This window comes from Brachyhypopomus gauderio, chromosome 11 (genome assembly GCF_052324685.1).
Source record: "Brachyhypopomus gauderio isolate BG-103 chromosome 11, BGAUD_0.2, whole genome shotgun sequence".
Lineage (NCBI taxonomy): Eukaryota > Metazoa > Chordata > Actinopteri > Gymnotiformes > Hypopomidae > Brachyhypopomus > Brachyhypopomus gauderio.
Window position 1 is genome coordinate 15488174 of NC_135221.1, and position 16147 is coordinate 15504320.

The 16147-nt window shown below is 44.6% G+C and overlaps 1 protein-coding gene across 1 annotated transcript in view; it reads left to right on the forward strand.

Annotated features, from left to right (window-relative positions):
- Nucleotides 1–11091, forward strand: part of slc7a5 (solute carrier family 7 member 5) — a 19642-nt gene extending 8551 nt beyond the window's left edge. The window contains exons 3-10 of the mRNA XM_077022281.1: nt 2395–2500; nt 3040–3084; nt 3186–3309; nt 3557–3660; nt 3932–4028; nt 5822–5971; nt 6719–6896; nt 7173–11091. Coding sequence (XP_076878396.1) covers nt 2395–2500; nt 3040–3084; nt 3186–3309; nt 3557–3660; nt 3932–4028; nt 5822–5971; nt 6719–6896; nt 7173–7228 — 860 coding nt within the window. The 3' untranslated portion in view covers nt 7229–11091. The remainder of the gene's footprint in view (nt 1–2394; nt 2501–3039; nt 3085–3185; nt 3310–3556; nt 3661–3931; nt 4029–5821; nt 5972–6718; nt 6897–7172) is intronic.
- Nucleotides 11092–16147: the final 5056 nt, after the last annotated feature.

Sequence of the window (16147 nt, forward strand, 5' to 3'; positions counted from 1 at the left end):
CTGTACTCAGTGTTGTACTGAGTGTTGTACTAAGTGCTGTACTGAGTGTTGTACTCAGTGTTGTACTGAGTGTTGTACTAAGTGCTGTACTGAGTGTTGTACTGAGTGTTGTACTGAGTGCTGTACTGAGTGCTGTACTCAGTGTTGTACTGAGTGTTGTACTGAGTGTTGTACTGAGTGCTGTACTGAGTGCTGTACTCAGTGTTGTACTGAGTGTTGTACTGAGTGCTGTACTGAGTGTTGTACTGAGTGCTGTACTGAGTGTTGTACTGTTTTACTGAGTGTTGTACTGAGTGTGTTACTGAGTGTTGTACTGAGTGTTGTACTGAGAGCTGTACTGAGTGTTGTACTGAGTGCTGTACTGAGTGCTGTACTCAGTGTTGTACTGAGTGCTGTACTGAGTGCTGTACTGAGTGTTGTACTGAGTGTTGTACTGAGTGCTGTACTCAGTGCTGTACTCAGTGTTGTACTGAGTGTTGTACTGAGTATTGTACTGAGTGCTGTACTGAGTGTTGTACTGAGTATTGTACTGAGTGCTGTACTGAGTGTTGTACTGAGTGTTGTACTGAATGCTGTACTGAGTGTTGTACTGAGTATTGTACTGAGTGCTGGGTGCTAGGCGGGGGGGTGTGGGGAGAGCTGCTCCAGCTCCGGGGTCTGGGCCTCTGAACTCGTCTGCCCCATCTTCATCTCTGAGGAACAGACATGTGTGTGGTGATAAGCTGCCTCGCCCATCTAGGGTGCAGAGTATCATTTGGCCTGGAAATGTTCCAAGGAAACACGTCACGTGTGTGTGTGTGTGGGGGGGGGGGGGGGGGGGGGGTGTGGGTGTGTGGTTCACACCGATAAGTAGCTGAAAGACTGTGTGTGAACAAACATGCAGCAAACACATGAGAACATAAATTTTGTAAACAGTTGTAGAGGGTGGTGTAACAGTGGTGATGTAGGGTGGTGTAACAGTGGTGATGGAGGGGGGCTGTAGCATTGGTGATGTAGGGTGGTGTAACGGGTGATGGAGGGTGGTGTAACAGTGGTGATGGAGGGGGCTGTAGCAGTGGTGATGTAGGGTGGTGTAACGGGTGATGGAGGGGGCTGTAGCAGTGGTGATGTAGGGTGGTGTAGCAGTGGTGAGCAAGATCTGACTGGCTGTTGTGTGCTTCAACCCAGTGTCTCCCAGGTCTGGAGTCTCGGTTGGAGTGTGTGAGAGTATGTAAGAATGTGTGAGAGTGTGTGAGAATGTGTGAGAGTGTGTGAGAATGTGTGAGAGTGCATAAGAATGTGTGAGAGTGTGTGAGAATGTGTGAGAGTGTGTGAGAGTGTGTAAGAATGTGTGTGAAACGGCCCTGCTCCCACACTGCTGATTTAGTGTAAAGGGTAATGATGCGAAGGCTTTCAGAGCTCAGTCTGGAGTATATGGGCCTAGGACCCCCTCGGCACACACACAAACACACACACACACACACACATCACATACACACACACACACACACACACACACACACACACACACACAGCCCGCTCGCCCCCTCCTACAGTATCACGGGACCTGGTGGTCCCTAGCCCAAGCTGGTCACACGAGCCTGTCGTGACCGCCGTTTCTCCTGCTACCCACAATTCTCCCCCTCATTCTTTTATTCATTCACATCAGTTCTGCAGCTGTGACTAAGCAGGTCTCCCACAGGAAATGGCACCATTGCCAGAGATCCAGCTCACACAGGAAACGCATTTGTTTACAAGGTCTTAACTGGATCCTATACTGTCTGTCTTCCTTTGCTGCCAGGCTATACAATATGCTCAATACATCATATTTCAGTCATTTTCCTACAGAATCTGATACGAAAAGTACACTGATGCATATTTGAAGCATTTTTTTAGCAACCTCTTCAAGCCCACAAAGAACGTGAGAAACATCTAAGGATAATCTGAACGTTCAAAGTCCATACTTAGCAAGTTAAGATGGTGAACTGGTGAACTTTAACCCTTACAGGAAGAGCATTTGTAAACTCCTACAGCTGAAATGAACCACTCCTGCCATTATGTTTCTCCTGGAGAGAGAGAGAGATGGACCTCTGTCTCGACCAGCACCACAGGACCAATAGTGGCCTCTCTCTCTCTCTCACGGCCCCTTTTCTATGCTTGTTCTGACTGCCATGACCACGCGTGGGTTGAGCGCGACCCGACCATGTCAGCAGGTCCTGGTTCTGCTCACTCAACACTGATTGCTTTTGTAGAATGGAGAGGAGGAGAGAAGTTGTTTTCACCCTCAGCCTGCAGCTCCTCTGCACCCACGAGCTGTTTCTCTCTCAGAAAATCACCAGGGCTCCTCCCTGTGCCCCGAGTCACTCCTGCATTCTGTGCCGCCCTAATGCTTCTCTCCCTTTTTCTGTTTTTCAGGGGACACTTCATCCCTTCTGCCTGAAAACTCTTTCAAAGGAACCAAAACAGACTTTGGGAACATTGGATTAGCCCTCTACAGTGGCCTGTTCGCCTATGGAGGCTGGTGCGTACCCAACATCCCGATTACAGCCTCAGTCGTAACTGTAGAAGTAGAATCAGTACTCCTGGATCTAATAGGTAGAATCAGTACTCCTAGATCTAATAGGTAGAATCAGAACTCCTGGAGCTAATAGTTAGAATCAGAACTTCTGAAGCTAATAGGTAGAATCAGAACTCCTGGAGCTAATAGTTAGAATCAGAACTTCTGAAGCTAATAGATAGAATCAGAACTCCTGGACCTAATAGAATCAGAACTCCTGGAGCTAATAGAAGTAGAATCAGAACTCCTGTAGCTAATAGAAGTAGAATCAGAACTCCTGGACCTAATAGAATCAGAACTCCTGGAGCTAATAGAAGTAGAATCAGAACTCCTGGAGCTAATAGAAGTAGAATCGTGGGTCTGAACTTGTGGAAGTAGAAACAGTCCAGATTGGTCCTCTTTCAGTTAGTAGATGTCCTTAGCAGAGTATCTAAGGTGGTGACCACGCTTGTCAAGTTCTCTGTTCACTCAGTTTCTGAAGCTTTCATGCTTATGTTTTCCAGGAATTATTTGAATTTTGTCACAGAAGAAATGATAGAGCCGTTCAAGTAAGTGAGAGCAGCTGGCTGTTGGTGAATGGGTTTTCTGCCAGGACTGGTTTTGCTGGTGGACCACCTGCATGTGTTTTCTGTGTGTGGGTGTGTTGCAGAAATTTGCCACGTGCCATTATTATTTCCCTGCCCATCGTGACCGTGGTCTATGTGTTGACCAATCTGGCGTACTTCACCACTCTCAGCACAGAGGACATGCTGACGTCTGAGGCTGTGGCGGTGGTGAGTACACACACCCCTATTAATACACACACACACGTCCATATGAGCACACACACATACACATGAACACACACTCACACGTCCATATGAACACACACACATATGTCCATATAAACACACACATATCCAAATGCAAGCCTTCTATATATATACTCGCATGCATGGATGCCAAATCTGTGTGTGTGTGTGTGTGTGTGTGTGTGTGCATGCATCCGTGTGTGTGTGTGTGCGTGCATGCTTGTTTTAGGACTTTGGGAATTACCACCTTGGACCCATGTCTTGGATCATTCCCGTGTTTGTGGGTCTGTCCTGTTTTGGTTCTGTCAATGGCTCACTCTTTACCTCATCCAGGTACAACACACACACACACACACACACACACACACACACACACACACACACACACACACACACACACACACTTACACTCATAATAATAAGGTGCACACTCACCCAGAGACACACACAAATACATGTGTAACAGGATCAGGGATAACAGAGCATGTGTTAAAGGGCCTGATCCACTTAGATTCTGTTGGTGTGATTTGTGCGCACGTGTGTGTGTGTTTGTGTGTGTCTCATTCTATGTGTCTCACTCTCTGATGTTCTGATCACATTGTAGGCTGTTCTTCGTGGGGTCACGTGAAGGTCATCTTCCCAGCTTACTGTCGATGATCCACCCAACCCTCCTGACCCCTCTGCCCTCCCTCTTATTCACGGTAACACTCTTATTCACAGTAACACTCTTATTCACTGTAACACTCTTTTTCACTATAACACTCTTATTCACAGTAACACTCATTCACTGTAACACTCTTTTTCACAGTAACCCTCTTATTCACTGTAACACTCTTATTCACGGTAACACTCTTATTCACTATAACACTCTTATTCACGGTAACACTCTTTTTCACAGTAACACTCTTATTCACTATAACACTCTTATTCACTATAACACTCTTTTTCACTATAACACTCTTTTTCACTATAACACTCTTTTTCACAGTAACACTCTTATTCACAGTAACCCTCTTATTCACTGTAACACTGTTATTCACAGTAACACTCTTTTTCACAGTAACACTCTTTTTCACTATAACACTCTTGTTCACTATAACACTCTTATTCACAGGCTGACACCTGCTAGTTGTCCAGTTTCTTGCCACTTACCTGAAATTAATTTACCCTGAAGCCGTAGTCTCTCAAACGCACACGTGTAGCACCTACAGTCAGTAGCCCTGAGCTCTTGTCTCGGAGCCATGCCCTTATTAAAACTTATGCATATAATTGTTTCAGCTTTTTATTGCAAAGCTTGATTATTAATATATTAATATTATTTCAGATTTAATTTATGAGTATTAAGGAAACCAGCAACAGCAAGTTTCCCCAATCCTGCTTCAGTCTGCCCCGCCCCTTCTCACCATGCCCCACCCCTTTCCACCATGACCCCGCCCTGTCCCAAACATGGAAATTCACTATTAATAATGCAAAATGGCATGAAAGTTGCATGTCGCACATGGGTGCCAGCCAGCCTGGAGAAGAACAACACACACAAAACAAAGGTCAGTTAGAGTTAGAGGACTGAACAGGACTGAACAGGACTGAACAGGCACCTGTGTCCCCTTCATTGATTAGGGGGAAACGTTTTGCATGGTTTTGATGTAGCTGAAGTCCAGGATGTCCATGCTAAGTGAATCGGTTGGCTATGAAACATTTATTCTCGTTTGGCCCTTTGCTGTGTCGGAAGGGCTAAACTGGTAGTAGACTGGCCTTGTTTCTCTACTGGGACCCACTAGTGAAGGGCTGAACTGGTAGTAGACTGGCCTTGTTTCTCTGCTGGGACCCACTAGTGAAGGGCTGAACTGGTAGTAGACTTGCCTTGTTTCTCTACTGGGACCCACTAGTGAAGGGCTGAACTGGTAGTGCTACACACACACACCATTAGGGGAACTGCCTCTTTTTTTACCCTCATAAGTAATATCAGTTCACAGCGTGGCGTCGTTAAAGCTGAATTTAATTTCAGGCATTCCAAAAATCCAACAGCTTTGATCGTTTTATTCCTGGCTCCAAAAAGGTTTCAGTCTGACTAGGGCCGCTTGTTTACCACAACATGATCACAAGTGCACCGCCTCCCTTGTGTCAGGGTTATGACATGTTATAACTGGTGTGAGAAGTAATTTGATGAGAAAATGTTCAGGAAAAGCGAATAGGCCACACCCTGACATGGGAAGATGCTTCTGGTATTTGCTTTCTTGGTGTGACCACAATGCTTAATTAAGTGCTTCAAAATTTGACTTGTTCAGACCTACCGTGGGAAAACTGAAAAGTGAAATTATTTCAATACTGTTTTAACCCTTTCAGATACGCCCTTTCATTCACTTGTATTCTCAGGATTGCTCACTTAATTCACGCATTTAACATGATTCAGATGTCTCGTAGGTTGACATCTAATTACGTATTTTGTTTCTTCTCTTTCTGACTCATCAGTGTTTGTGTGTGTGTTCTTCCACAGTGTGTGATGACACTCCTCTACGCCTTTTCCAATGATATCTTCTCAGTCATCAATTTCTTCAGCTTCTTCAACTGGCTCTGCATCGCTATGGCAATTATCGGCATGATGTGGCTACGCTATAAGAAGCCTGACCTGGATCGACCAATCAAGGTGTGTGGTGGGCGGGGTCACTGTGACAGAACACGTCTTGGCAGAACATCTTGCACATGAGGATAAAAGGTTTTATTAGGAGATCATGGTTCTGGGTAGTGGGTGTACTGGGTGTACTGGGTGTACTGGTGTACTGCTAGACAGACTCTTTGTGGTATGAAAACTGTGCACCCCCACCCTCCTCCCCAATGGACTCCATGACCTAGCTCTTTTGCCTGGTTGGCATGGTGACATTTACCAGGAGAGATATGAAGTCACTGTAGTGATGGGGCCCAACTCTTGATTAACCTCTGTAGTTTAAACCTCTCCCCCTCTTTCTGTCTCTCATTCCCACTTTGTTCTGTCTGTCTCTCTGTCTAACTCTCTCAGTCTGTCTCTCATTCATTACCACTTATTCTGTCTGTTTCCCTTTTCCAACCCTCTTTCTCTCTAATTTGGCCACTCCCCACTCCCCCCCCCCCCCCCCCCAGGTCTTGGTACATTCCGCTGTCTCTCTGTCCCTTGGCTGGTCTCTCTCAGTGGTGGAGATGCCCGCTGCCCTCTCTCCCTGCACTGTCCCCCCGCCTCTGAGTAAACCTCGATAAAAAGATCTGAAAATTTATCACCTCTTTCGAGAAGCCGTTGTTGAGCACAGGGCAGTGTGTTTCCTGGAAATCGTTCGACAGGCTTGTGCGAGCTTGGCCTTGCCGGATGGTGTGAGTGTGTGGGAGGGGTGTGTGAGCAGGCCTCTGTCTCTCTGCTGTGCAGGTGAACATCCTCCTACCTGTGTCCTTCGTCCTGGCGTGCATCTTCCTCATCGTGGTGTCCATCTGGAAGACCCCGTCCGAGTGCGCCATTGGCTTCGGCATCATCGGCACGGGCTTGCCGGTCTACTACTTCGGAGTGTGGTGGAGGAACAAGCCCCAGTGGCTCCAGCAGGCCATCTGTGAGTCTGTGTACCCCAGTGAAGAGCTGTGGAAGAACCATAGAAGAACCTTAGAAGAGCCATAGACCTTCACCTGCTCAGCGCAGTACAACAGCGCTAAGTGTTGAGCATGGTTTCTGTTCAGGTTCAGGTTCAGGTTCAGGTCTGGCTCAAGATACGTGGCAAAAATAGACAGGTGGAGGAAACTAAACCTGAACCATCCACCTGTGTCCTTTAGTAATGTGCTGGTGTTGCTATTCTCCACTGAGATGATCTGTGTTCTGCTTCTTCATGCAGTCTCCACCACGGCAGTTTTTCAGAAGCTGATGGAGGTGGTGCCCCAGGAATCCTGAACTCCAGCTGGACAGTCGGAGGCCCTTCTGCACACAAACAAAAAGGCCACGCCTCCTCTCCGTTAGCCCCTCCCTTATTGCTCCGCCCTGCAGGAACATGCCCTGCCCTCTGCTCAGTCCCTCCCCTCAGAACAGCAGGGGAATTGAGTGTGTAGGTTCTTTAAATCGGGGTCTGCTAGGTGTTTTGTTTTTGTTTTGATTGTTCTTTCCCTGTTGTCCCTGTTTGGTCTTCACACTTTTGGACAAGCTTTTGTGCATAATTTAATTTAATTTAATTTTGTAGCCGTTATCTAAAGCTCTCTGTGTGCTCCCTGTGTAGTGGAGTAAGAGCAGCATTATGAATGCAGTATTCTGGACGTCTGTAGATCCTGCATGGAGGTGTTGGTGTTATGGTTTAACACAACAAAAAACTACAACAAAGAGAGAAAACTCCAAAGGCTTACCTGCCATGACAGCGCAGACGTAGTGTAGAAATAGAGTGAGAGTTTAAATTCTGTCAAAGTATAACTACTGATTTGATATGTGAGAGTGCGTTGTTATGTGTTGAGGATTGTTTTGTTTTGTTGGGATAGTAGCAGTGACCCACTGTACCTCACAAATGTTTAGAATTTTCTCAGATGTCCTGTTGCCATTTTCCATTCAAACAACAGAAGCGTCCCGTAGACTGTGGGACGTGTCGTGGGTCCGTTGATGCACATTTTTTCCAGCCAGTCTAGCATCCCGTGTACACACTTCGCTTTGTGTTTATTTGTTATCTACAGATAGGTGTTTTTTTACATTGAAGACAATGGTGTGTATTCATGCTCAGGCCTAGGACAGCTAGGTCGGCTAAGACAGCTAGTTCAGCTAAAACGGCTAGGTCAGCTAAGACGGCTAGGTCAGCTAAGATGGCTAGGTCAGCTAGGTCAGTTAAGACAGCTAGGACCGCAGGGCTCATGCAGATGCATGCAGTTCAATTCTTCCTTTCTACACTCATTATCGTAGTGAAGCTGTCTTTCTTTGTAAGACCCTGTCAGCTCGGTTTCTGTTGTGCTGCAGTGAAGTGATCTGATTGTACATTTTGTAAATGCCTGAGCCATAGCTTCTTGTACTGACCCAAGGTCACAGAGTGAGGACTTGAGCATTGTTTTCCAACCCTGAAATTGGCCACTCATAAATGGCCACTATGAATATGCATTTTATAAAGCACCTGCCCACTGCATGACAATGAAACGTTTCTCATCACATGTGCTTGAGTTTGGAGAATTGTCTATATTTCTTGTTAGTTCCAAGTCAGACAATTATACACATTATGAGAAAAGACAGGTGGCTTTCTAACCTGATAATCTGCAGTGCTTTCCACAGATTGGTTATGTATCCACATGTGCTATTATAAATAATGACATTCACAGTTCAGCAGTTGTGATTATTGTTTTTTCAGTAATCCCTCAGTGCATTGAAGATGATCTTAGGGCATCTTTTGTCTTTTTGAAATTATGATATATGTAAAACCCAGATTAGCATAATCCTTTTGAGAAATGTGAGAACACAGGTGTTCTTGTGTTTTGTGTGTGTGTTTTGGACAGGATACTGCATATGATGTTCTAGGATTCACTCTGCAGCAAGACAGTCTTTGTAAAGTCAACAATATTTTGAGCCAAATATTTTTCAGATTCATTATTCTGAGTTCTGAGTTATTTTTGTGATTGAAAATTATTTGGATTGGTCCAGCATTTTAATTACGAATACAGATACAATCAAAAAATACTACTATAAAACTTAAGCGAGTGCACATGCATGTACATTCGCATACACACTGTATGTAGTGAATCACTGGTTTACCTGACACCTGATTAAAAGGCCCAGTGGAGGTTGTCGTGTAGGTGAGGTTGTTGCCATGACACCTAGAGGATTTAGACTAGATATTTGTGTTATTTCTGCGGAGCACATTATATAAGACTAGATTGAGCATGAGATCTTGAGGGGGACACCCCCAAAACTATGCCTATGGGTTTATTGTAGGAATGAAGTGAAGCGGTTTTAAAATAGCTTTGTTTGGGTTTGTGTGAGGTGTGTGTGTGTGTGGGGGGGGGGGGGGGGGTGAGAAGGGTGTGTGCGTGTACATGTGTTAGCGAAGTGCAGAATATAGTGCATCAGGGATGTGTGTTGTGGCCTACTGTGTGAGCCCGTTGACATGAGGCATGTTAGGAGTGAAGAGAGATGGTGGGGGGGGGGGGGGTGTAACCTCTAGTGTAGGCTGTTGCACGACGCACAGTGTATGTAGAAAGTACCTGTTCAAAACAGATTAGAAAGGTGAAGGAGGTGGAGGTGTGACCGCGGTGTGGGACCCCTTTAAAGGCAGTCCTCTGAGGGCATGGCCGCAGTGTGATACAAACATGATCCATCTTCCAGCAGTGTTTGGAGAATGCTAGAAAATTATAACCATTTAACTAACACCCCAGCCAGACTACGATGACTAATTTAAATAGTACTGTAGAAGGTTTTTTGTGTATTTATTTATTTGTAGAAACTTCTAATATTTCTATCTTCTAATATTTTTTACAGGGTTAGTGGTCTAATATTTTTAAAAATTGTTATTAATGTTTTATTGTAATTTTGTACCTTAAATTCTGTACTGGTCTGGAATGTCGAGTTTTTAGTTTATTTAAGCTCATAGAGCTGTCTCAAAGCTGTCTCACTGCTGTGTTTGAAGAGTCTATCTCATGTTGCTTTGTTTTTGTTTGTTTATTTGCTTGTTTTTGGTTGTTTTTTCTCTGTTTCCACACTCATGGGTAAGCTTGTGCATGTGCATTTCTACTGAAAACTTGTCACTTTAGATTCTTATCTGAGTCTGCCCTAAAGTCAGTGAATGTTCGCAACATTCCTGTGTGCTGTTTTAAAAGCTCCCATCAAAGCACTCCATTCCCACAGGCTCGTGGCCACCAGATGTCTCCGAATGGCAAAAGCACTCACACTCCTTAAACAATCACTAAACTCACACTCCTTAAAGGCTCACTAAACTCACTCTTTAAAGGCTCACTAGATTCACACTCCTTAAAGAGTCACTACTCCTTAAAGACTCACTAGACTCACACTCCTTAAAGAATCACTAGTGAGATAGCTGGAATACCAGGAAGTTACTTTTTTGAAAGACATTTTTGTTTGTTTTGTAAGGTGAATGAGCTATTGGTAGTATGTAAAACCTATTGCCTCAGAGGCATCTGATGTAACATGGTGTAACATCACTGTAAAGAATAGGGTCGCATATCAGACTAATATCAGTCTCATATCAATCAGCCTCCATGTCTAAATGCCAGTCTCTTCATAGAGTTGTTCTACATCAACACAAAATGAACATAATTGATCTACACCTACACATGCTGTGTACATTCTGTGTCACCTTACTATGTGAACTGAAGCTTCAGTGTGGCAAAGGTAGTCCTTGGAAGCCAGCTTGTAACCTGTGTATATACACACACACACACTCCTTTTCTCTTTCTATCTCAAAATGCAGCCACATGCATTCCATGCCGCAGATTGCGCACAAGCTGTGTCGTTAATGAGATTCTTGTACATGTGCACACACTGACCCCAGGGCAGACTCTGAGCAGCGGAATGAGGTCTGTTCAGCAGCCTTTACTGTATGATCTGTAGCCATCACAGTCCAGCTGTTCTCAGATCTGTGGACTAAACTCTGTGATGTACTTCTATACTTCTGTAGTTGTAGAAGATGAATCAGTTGTGTTGGAACAGACTGCTGTAACTTCTATTCTTTTCTTTCCTTTATCAAAGTCAGTTTTTTTTTGCTGTTTTTGTGTTTTTATTTTTGTTTGTTTGTTTTTTTGAGAATAAAGTAATTAAAATCCTGAAGTAATCTGACATCATTCATAATGTGTCCTAAGATCATTGATATTGGAGCTCATTGATATTCAGTAGCCAAAGTGACACCTGGCTTGCTTAAAGTAGGATGTGGGCGGGTTTGTAGTGCGTGATTATGAGGACTTTAATGCGTTGTTAAGGTTATTAGTGTGTCTTATCCTTGGGTGTGGCACTAAACAATACCGCTTTGGCGTTGCTGTAGAAAACCTCAAAGCAGAATGAGCTGGTTGAGAATTGTTGGCTAAGAACGATTAAGAAAACATAAGAATATACGTGTGGGAGTGAGAAGAGCTCCAGACATTCAGTCTTTATTCACCCAGTACTAGATGTACCATATTCAACACACCTGTGTGTGATATTGTAAGGGGGAGCAGGTTTGGGGCTGACCTGCGTGGCAGGTCTCCTGTAGCATGACCGGACTGGTCTGGTGCAGAGAGCAACGTGAGACCACAGCACTGCCCAGGGCCATGGGCTCCATGATCACACATACCTACTCAGCCTGGTCAGCTGATCATAAGCCTCTTTGTGGGTTCATTTGAGCGCTGAGAACTGTGAGTCCTGGCGAGAGGATGATTCAGACAAATGGGTACAGAACGGTACAGATGATGTTTCTCCCTGGAGCACTGGGCCAGCAGAGACTCCGTGTGCGTGTGCAGATCATGTGAGCTTCCTGGGAGCTGTCAGACCACCAGTCTCATGTGGTTGTAGTGCAACTGCTGGTCACACACTCTCCCACTTCCTCCACCCTCGTCTCACACTGCAGGAGCACACACACCTGTAGGCGCTTCCTGCCAGCTCAGTGTTATGACTCTTAGCAGCAGGAAGCTCAGGCAAATTTAGCAGTAACATTTTCTAAGTTTTTCAAGTATCACAGTATTAAGGAGACAACAGGTTCCTGGTCGACAGTGCCTGCCTGTGACTGACGCAGCTAAAGTTTGACTGTGTGACAGGAATTCCCAGCTGGACGATGATACTTGGGATTCACAAGTACTACGTAGAGCTCTGCTACCAAATTCGACGTGCTGATACTAACTAGCTCCTCACAAGGAGCAAACATCTTGTCTGTTTCTATGGCCACAGGATCTGCTAGCTCTCTTGTTGAAGTGTAATAAACAGACTTGGGGTTCATAAAGCAGAATGCTGTTGACTAATTTTTGAACTCCAAGTTCTACTGAAAAACAAATACTTGCTAGTTAATAAATACATTTGTAATATTACTCTTCAGACATTTTGCATGAGATTAGTGAGGTGTGGTAACAAGGACAGAATGCAGGGTGTGTGCAGGACCATGTTTAGGTTACAGACATGTTTGAAGGGTAAACATTTAAACTGCACCATGGTGCACCCATGGTCTGTACCAACACCTGTAATGGTCTGTAACAAAATCTGTAAAAGTCTGTAACAAGATCTGTAACATTCTGTAACAAGCCCCTGGACTAATTCAGTATTCCTAGTGATTAATAGCATGAGCCGGGAGGAGAGGAGAGGAGGGGAGTGGAGAGGAGAGGAAAGGAGAGGAGAGGAGAAGAGAGGGAGAGGAGAGGAGAGGAGAGGAGAGGAGAGGAGGGGAGAGGAGAGGAGAGGAAAGGAGAGGAGAGGAGAAGAGAGGGAGAGGAGAGGAGGGGAGAGGAGAGAGAAAGATTATGTCATTTCTGCATCATTGTAAGACACATTTGACCTGCCATAATCAGCATAACCAAACAATCAGATCAGGCTGGGTTATCTCTCTCTCTCTCTCTCTCTCTCTCTCTCTCTCTCATTGTGTGGGGACTCTAAGTGCTGGCTGTCAAACCCAGAACACTGTCTCCTGATCCCCCCCCCCCCCCCTCTACCCACACCAGCTCACACAAGGCCTAACTGGAGCAGGAGAGAAGCATGTGCAGAGGGACACATGGGAGTCCCCCAGCCAGGAAGTGACACCACTGCAGACATCTTTATGCCCCGCCCCTCTTCCGCCCATGTTACACTTCCCACGCCGCCCCTGTCCCACCCCTTCCTCAAACAGTAAGAATGCATTCAGGCCTTCTACCTTCAGGCCATTCTTGCCAGGTCGTTTCTGACTGTTAGAAACAGGAAGCTTTGACAAATGTTTCATGTAATCAGAGGCAGCGCAGACGAGGAGAAGTTTGGGCGTGTTAGATGTTTAGTCCTAGAGCAAAGTCATAAAACACACGCTGTCTTCAAAGCAAGGTAGTGTAATAACCACAATATAAAAGTCAAAGTCAAATTTATTTATATAACGTTTTTCACAACACATGTTGTCACAAAGCAGCTTTACAATCGTATGGGTCCAGATCCCTAATGAACAAGCCAAAGGCGACAGTGGCAAGGAAAAACTCCCTATGATGGTGGGGATTAGGAAGAAACCTCGGGAGGACCAAGACTCAAAAGGGAACCCATCCTCCATTGGGCGGCCCGTTAGCACAAGTCCGTGATGCACAGGGTTCTACAGTTAAAGTTCTTGTTCCCCGGCCAAGTAGTCACAGTCCCTTCGGTGCAGATGGTGAGCCTCAGGTAGGAGCTAGCATCTGCACGGTTAGTTTCCGTGTGTGATTGTTTTAAAAACAATATTAAAAAATATGAAGAATCAAATTAGAATGGTTACCACAGTGCGTTGTAAAGACTGTCAGTGCATGGAGACCGTATTTCAGTCTGTGCGTGTGAGTGTGTGTGTGTTGTTCATTGTCTTGTTTCCTGGCAACCATAGATCATCATAGCAAATGTAATTGTCTCCATTTAAATGATAGCACTGTTGAGATTACACTCAGCACTGGGGGGAATAAAGGCAATGCAATTTCCCAGAGTTCCTGTCATCTGTACAGTCCGGCCACCCTGACCATGACTCTGTGCAACAGGCACCACAATATGCACCACAAAGACTTTTGACGTACGCCATGTTGACTCATCAGGACCCCCCCCCCCCCAACATCAACCCATCAACAAAGACCAAAATGTGATTTGAGATGGAAAAGAGTGATGAGAACACACATCTCTCAGCTCACAGACCCCCACCTCATACTGCACAGGCCCCTGCACGGTAAGATAACACATGTACCTGTGCAGAATGACAAACCCAGCAGCAAACCCTTCTCTCTGAATAAAGACTGACCTCTCAATGTGTGTGTGTGTGTGTGTGTGTGTGTGTGTGTGTGTGTGTGTGTGTGTGTGTGTGTGTGTGTGTGTGTGTGTGTGTGTGTGTGTGTGCGCATGCGTGCACACCTGTGTGTGAGCTTCTACAAGATGTATGAATTCAGAGAAGGAGTTAGCTTGCCCATGTGAATACACACACTCACTTACAATGCCACCTTCACACAGAATAGCTGGCAGTCACAGACCTGAGGGAATCTACAGTAGTCGTGTGTTCTGTGAACCAGAATAAACCAGTTCAAACTGTGCAAGTTATTCTTACAAAACGAGACGTTTTTGTGTAATACAGTAAGATAAAAGCCGTAGTACATGTTTGTTGAGGTTCTGAGACTAAAGAAAGGGAATCTGTAATAAGTATAAAATTGAATTACGAACATATTATATTGAACTTTAAGATGATGGATTACAGAAACATATGGCATTAAACTATGCAATAGGAGCCCAGAAACAGATACAGACAGGTTTAAGACTGGAGCTAAAGTGATTCTCCACAGGAAATTTATCTTATTCACAGTCTAGACATCATGTTCCAGTTCTATGCTTCAAAGGACCTAGCAGGATGATTCTGAGTGCTGCCTTGTCCTTACTAGTGCTGCCACCGTGTGGACAGACATGGAACTGCGCAGGGGGCTTTGAGAGGTTATGGTTCAGCATTAAGATGGGATTAGTTGGTAGGGTTAGTTATTTTGATTTTCTCTCTCTTTCTTTCACACACACACAAACACACACACACACACACACACAAACACACACACACACACACACACACACACACACACACACACACACAATTCAACAAGGCCACTAAGTCACACATAAGTCTTCTGCTCTTCCACCAGTCTTACGGTTGAAGAGGAAATTTCTTTGCAGATTCTGATCATTCTAATTTCCTGTGTTACATTCCACACGAGAGCTCAAGCAGAGGGGCACCATCTGTGTGAGTGTGTAAACAGAGGGAGCGTGACACGCGGATCGTGGCCCAGCCCTTCCGCAGGGCCCAAGGGCCATGAGGAGACCTCTCCAGTGAACGCTGGACTCTCTGATTGATGTTTCACATGTTTCTGTGTTTGACCTATCGTCAGTCGCTGGTAGAATGTGCACAGAAGAGCACAGAGGAGTACTGACTGATTTACAAGCATGCTTTTTCCTGCTTTTAAATGTTTGTAATCAAAGGTATTCAGAATAGATCATCTGCAATGTACACAGAATGATTTGAGTCTCAACTATTATAACTATCATAATAATTTATATCTTGATTCCAGTGTGAGGATTTTTGCAGGATTCAGTGCATGTAAATTACTGGTTTAAGGTGGACCCTACGTTGATAGCTTTACTGGTCCCAGCATGAATACACTGACTTTCAGCACAAGATTTTATTTCAGTTATCATGAATCCTCACACTGCACTCGCCTACTTCTGTAACATAATCGAAAATTGTAAGTGGTTCTGATTAAGAGCCTCTGTGAGATGAAGAGCCTCTGTTAAATGTAAATATTTTTGTAGACAATTCCAACCTTCCTCAGGATCCATTTCCCAAGCTGTAGAGAATACATACTAGTTTCATGCTTGATACCCACACTAATATGTGGAAGATATATTACTCTGATAACAGAGCCTAATAACTAATAGCTAAATAAAAAGAGCTAATAATTCTTGAATACATAGAACATCCTGTGGTTAAGCTGTTTTACTTAAACAAGTCAAGCTTTCCAAAACCAGCTTTAGATAAATACACTGTATACATTGCGTGTGTTGCATTTTATTTAACCGTGTTTATTAGTATTTTCCAAGTCCAGTAAATAATAAATAACGTAACTTTTTATAGCAAGCATCGAGCAACTGTTTATTTCAGCAGATGCGCATCCACACCATGAGGTGGCAGTGTACTTCAAGAGTGGGACAACAACCAGCGAT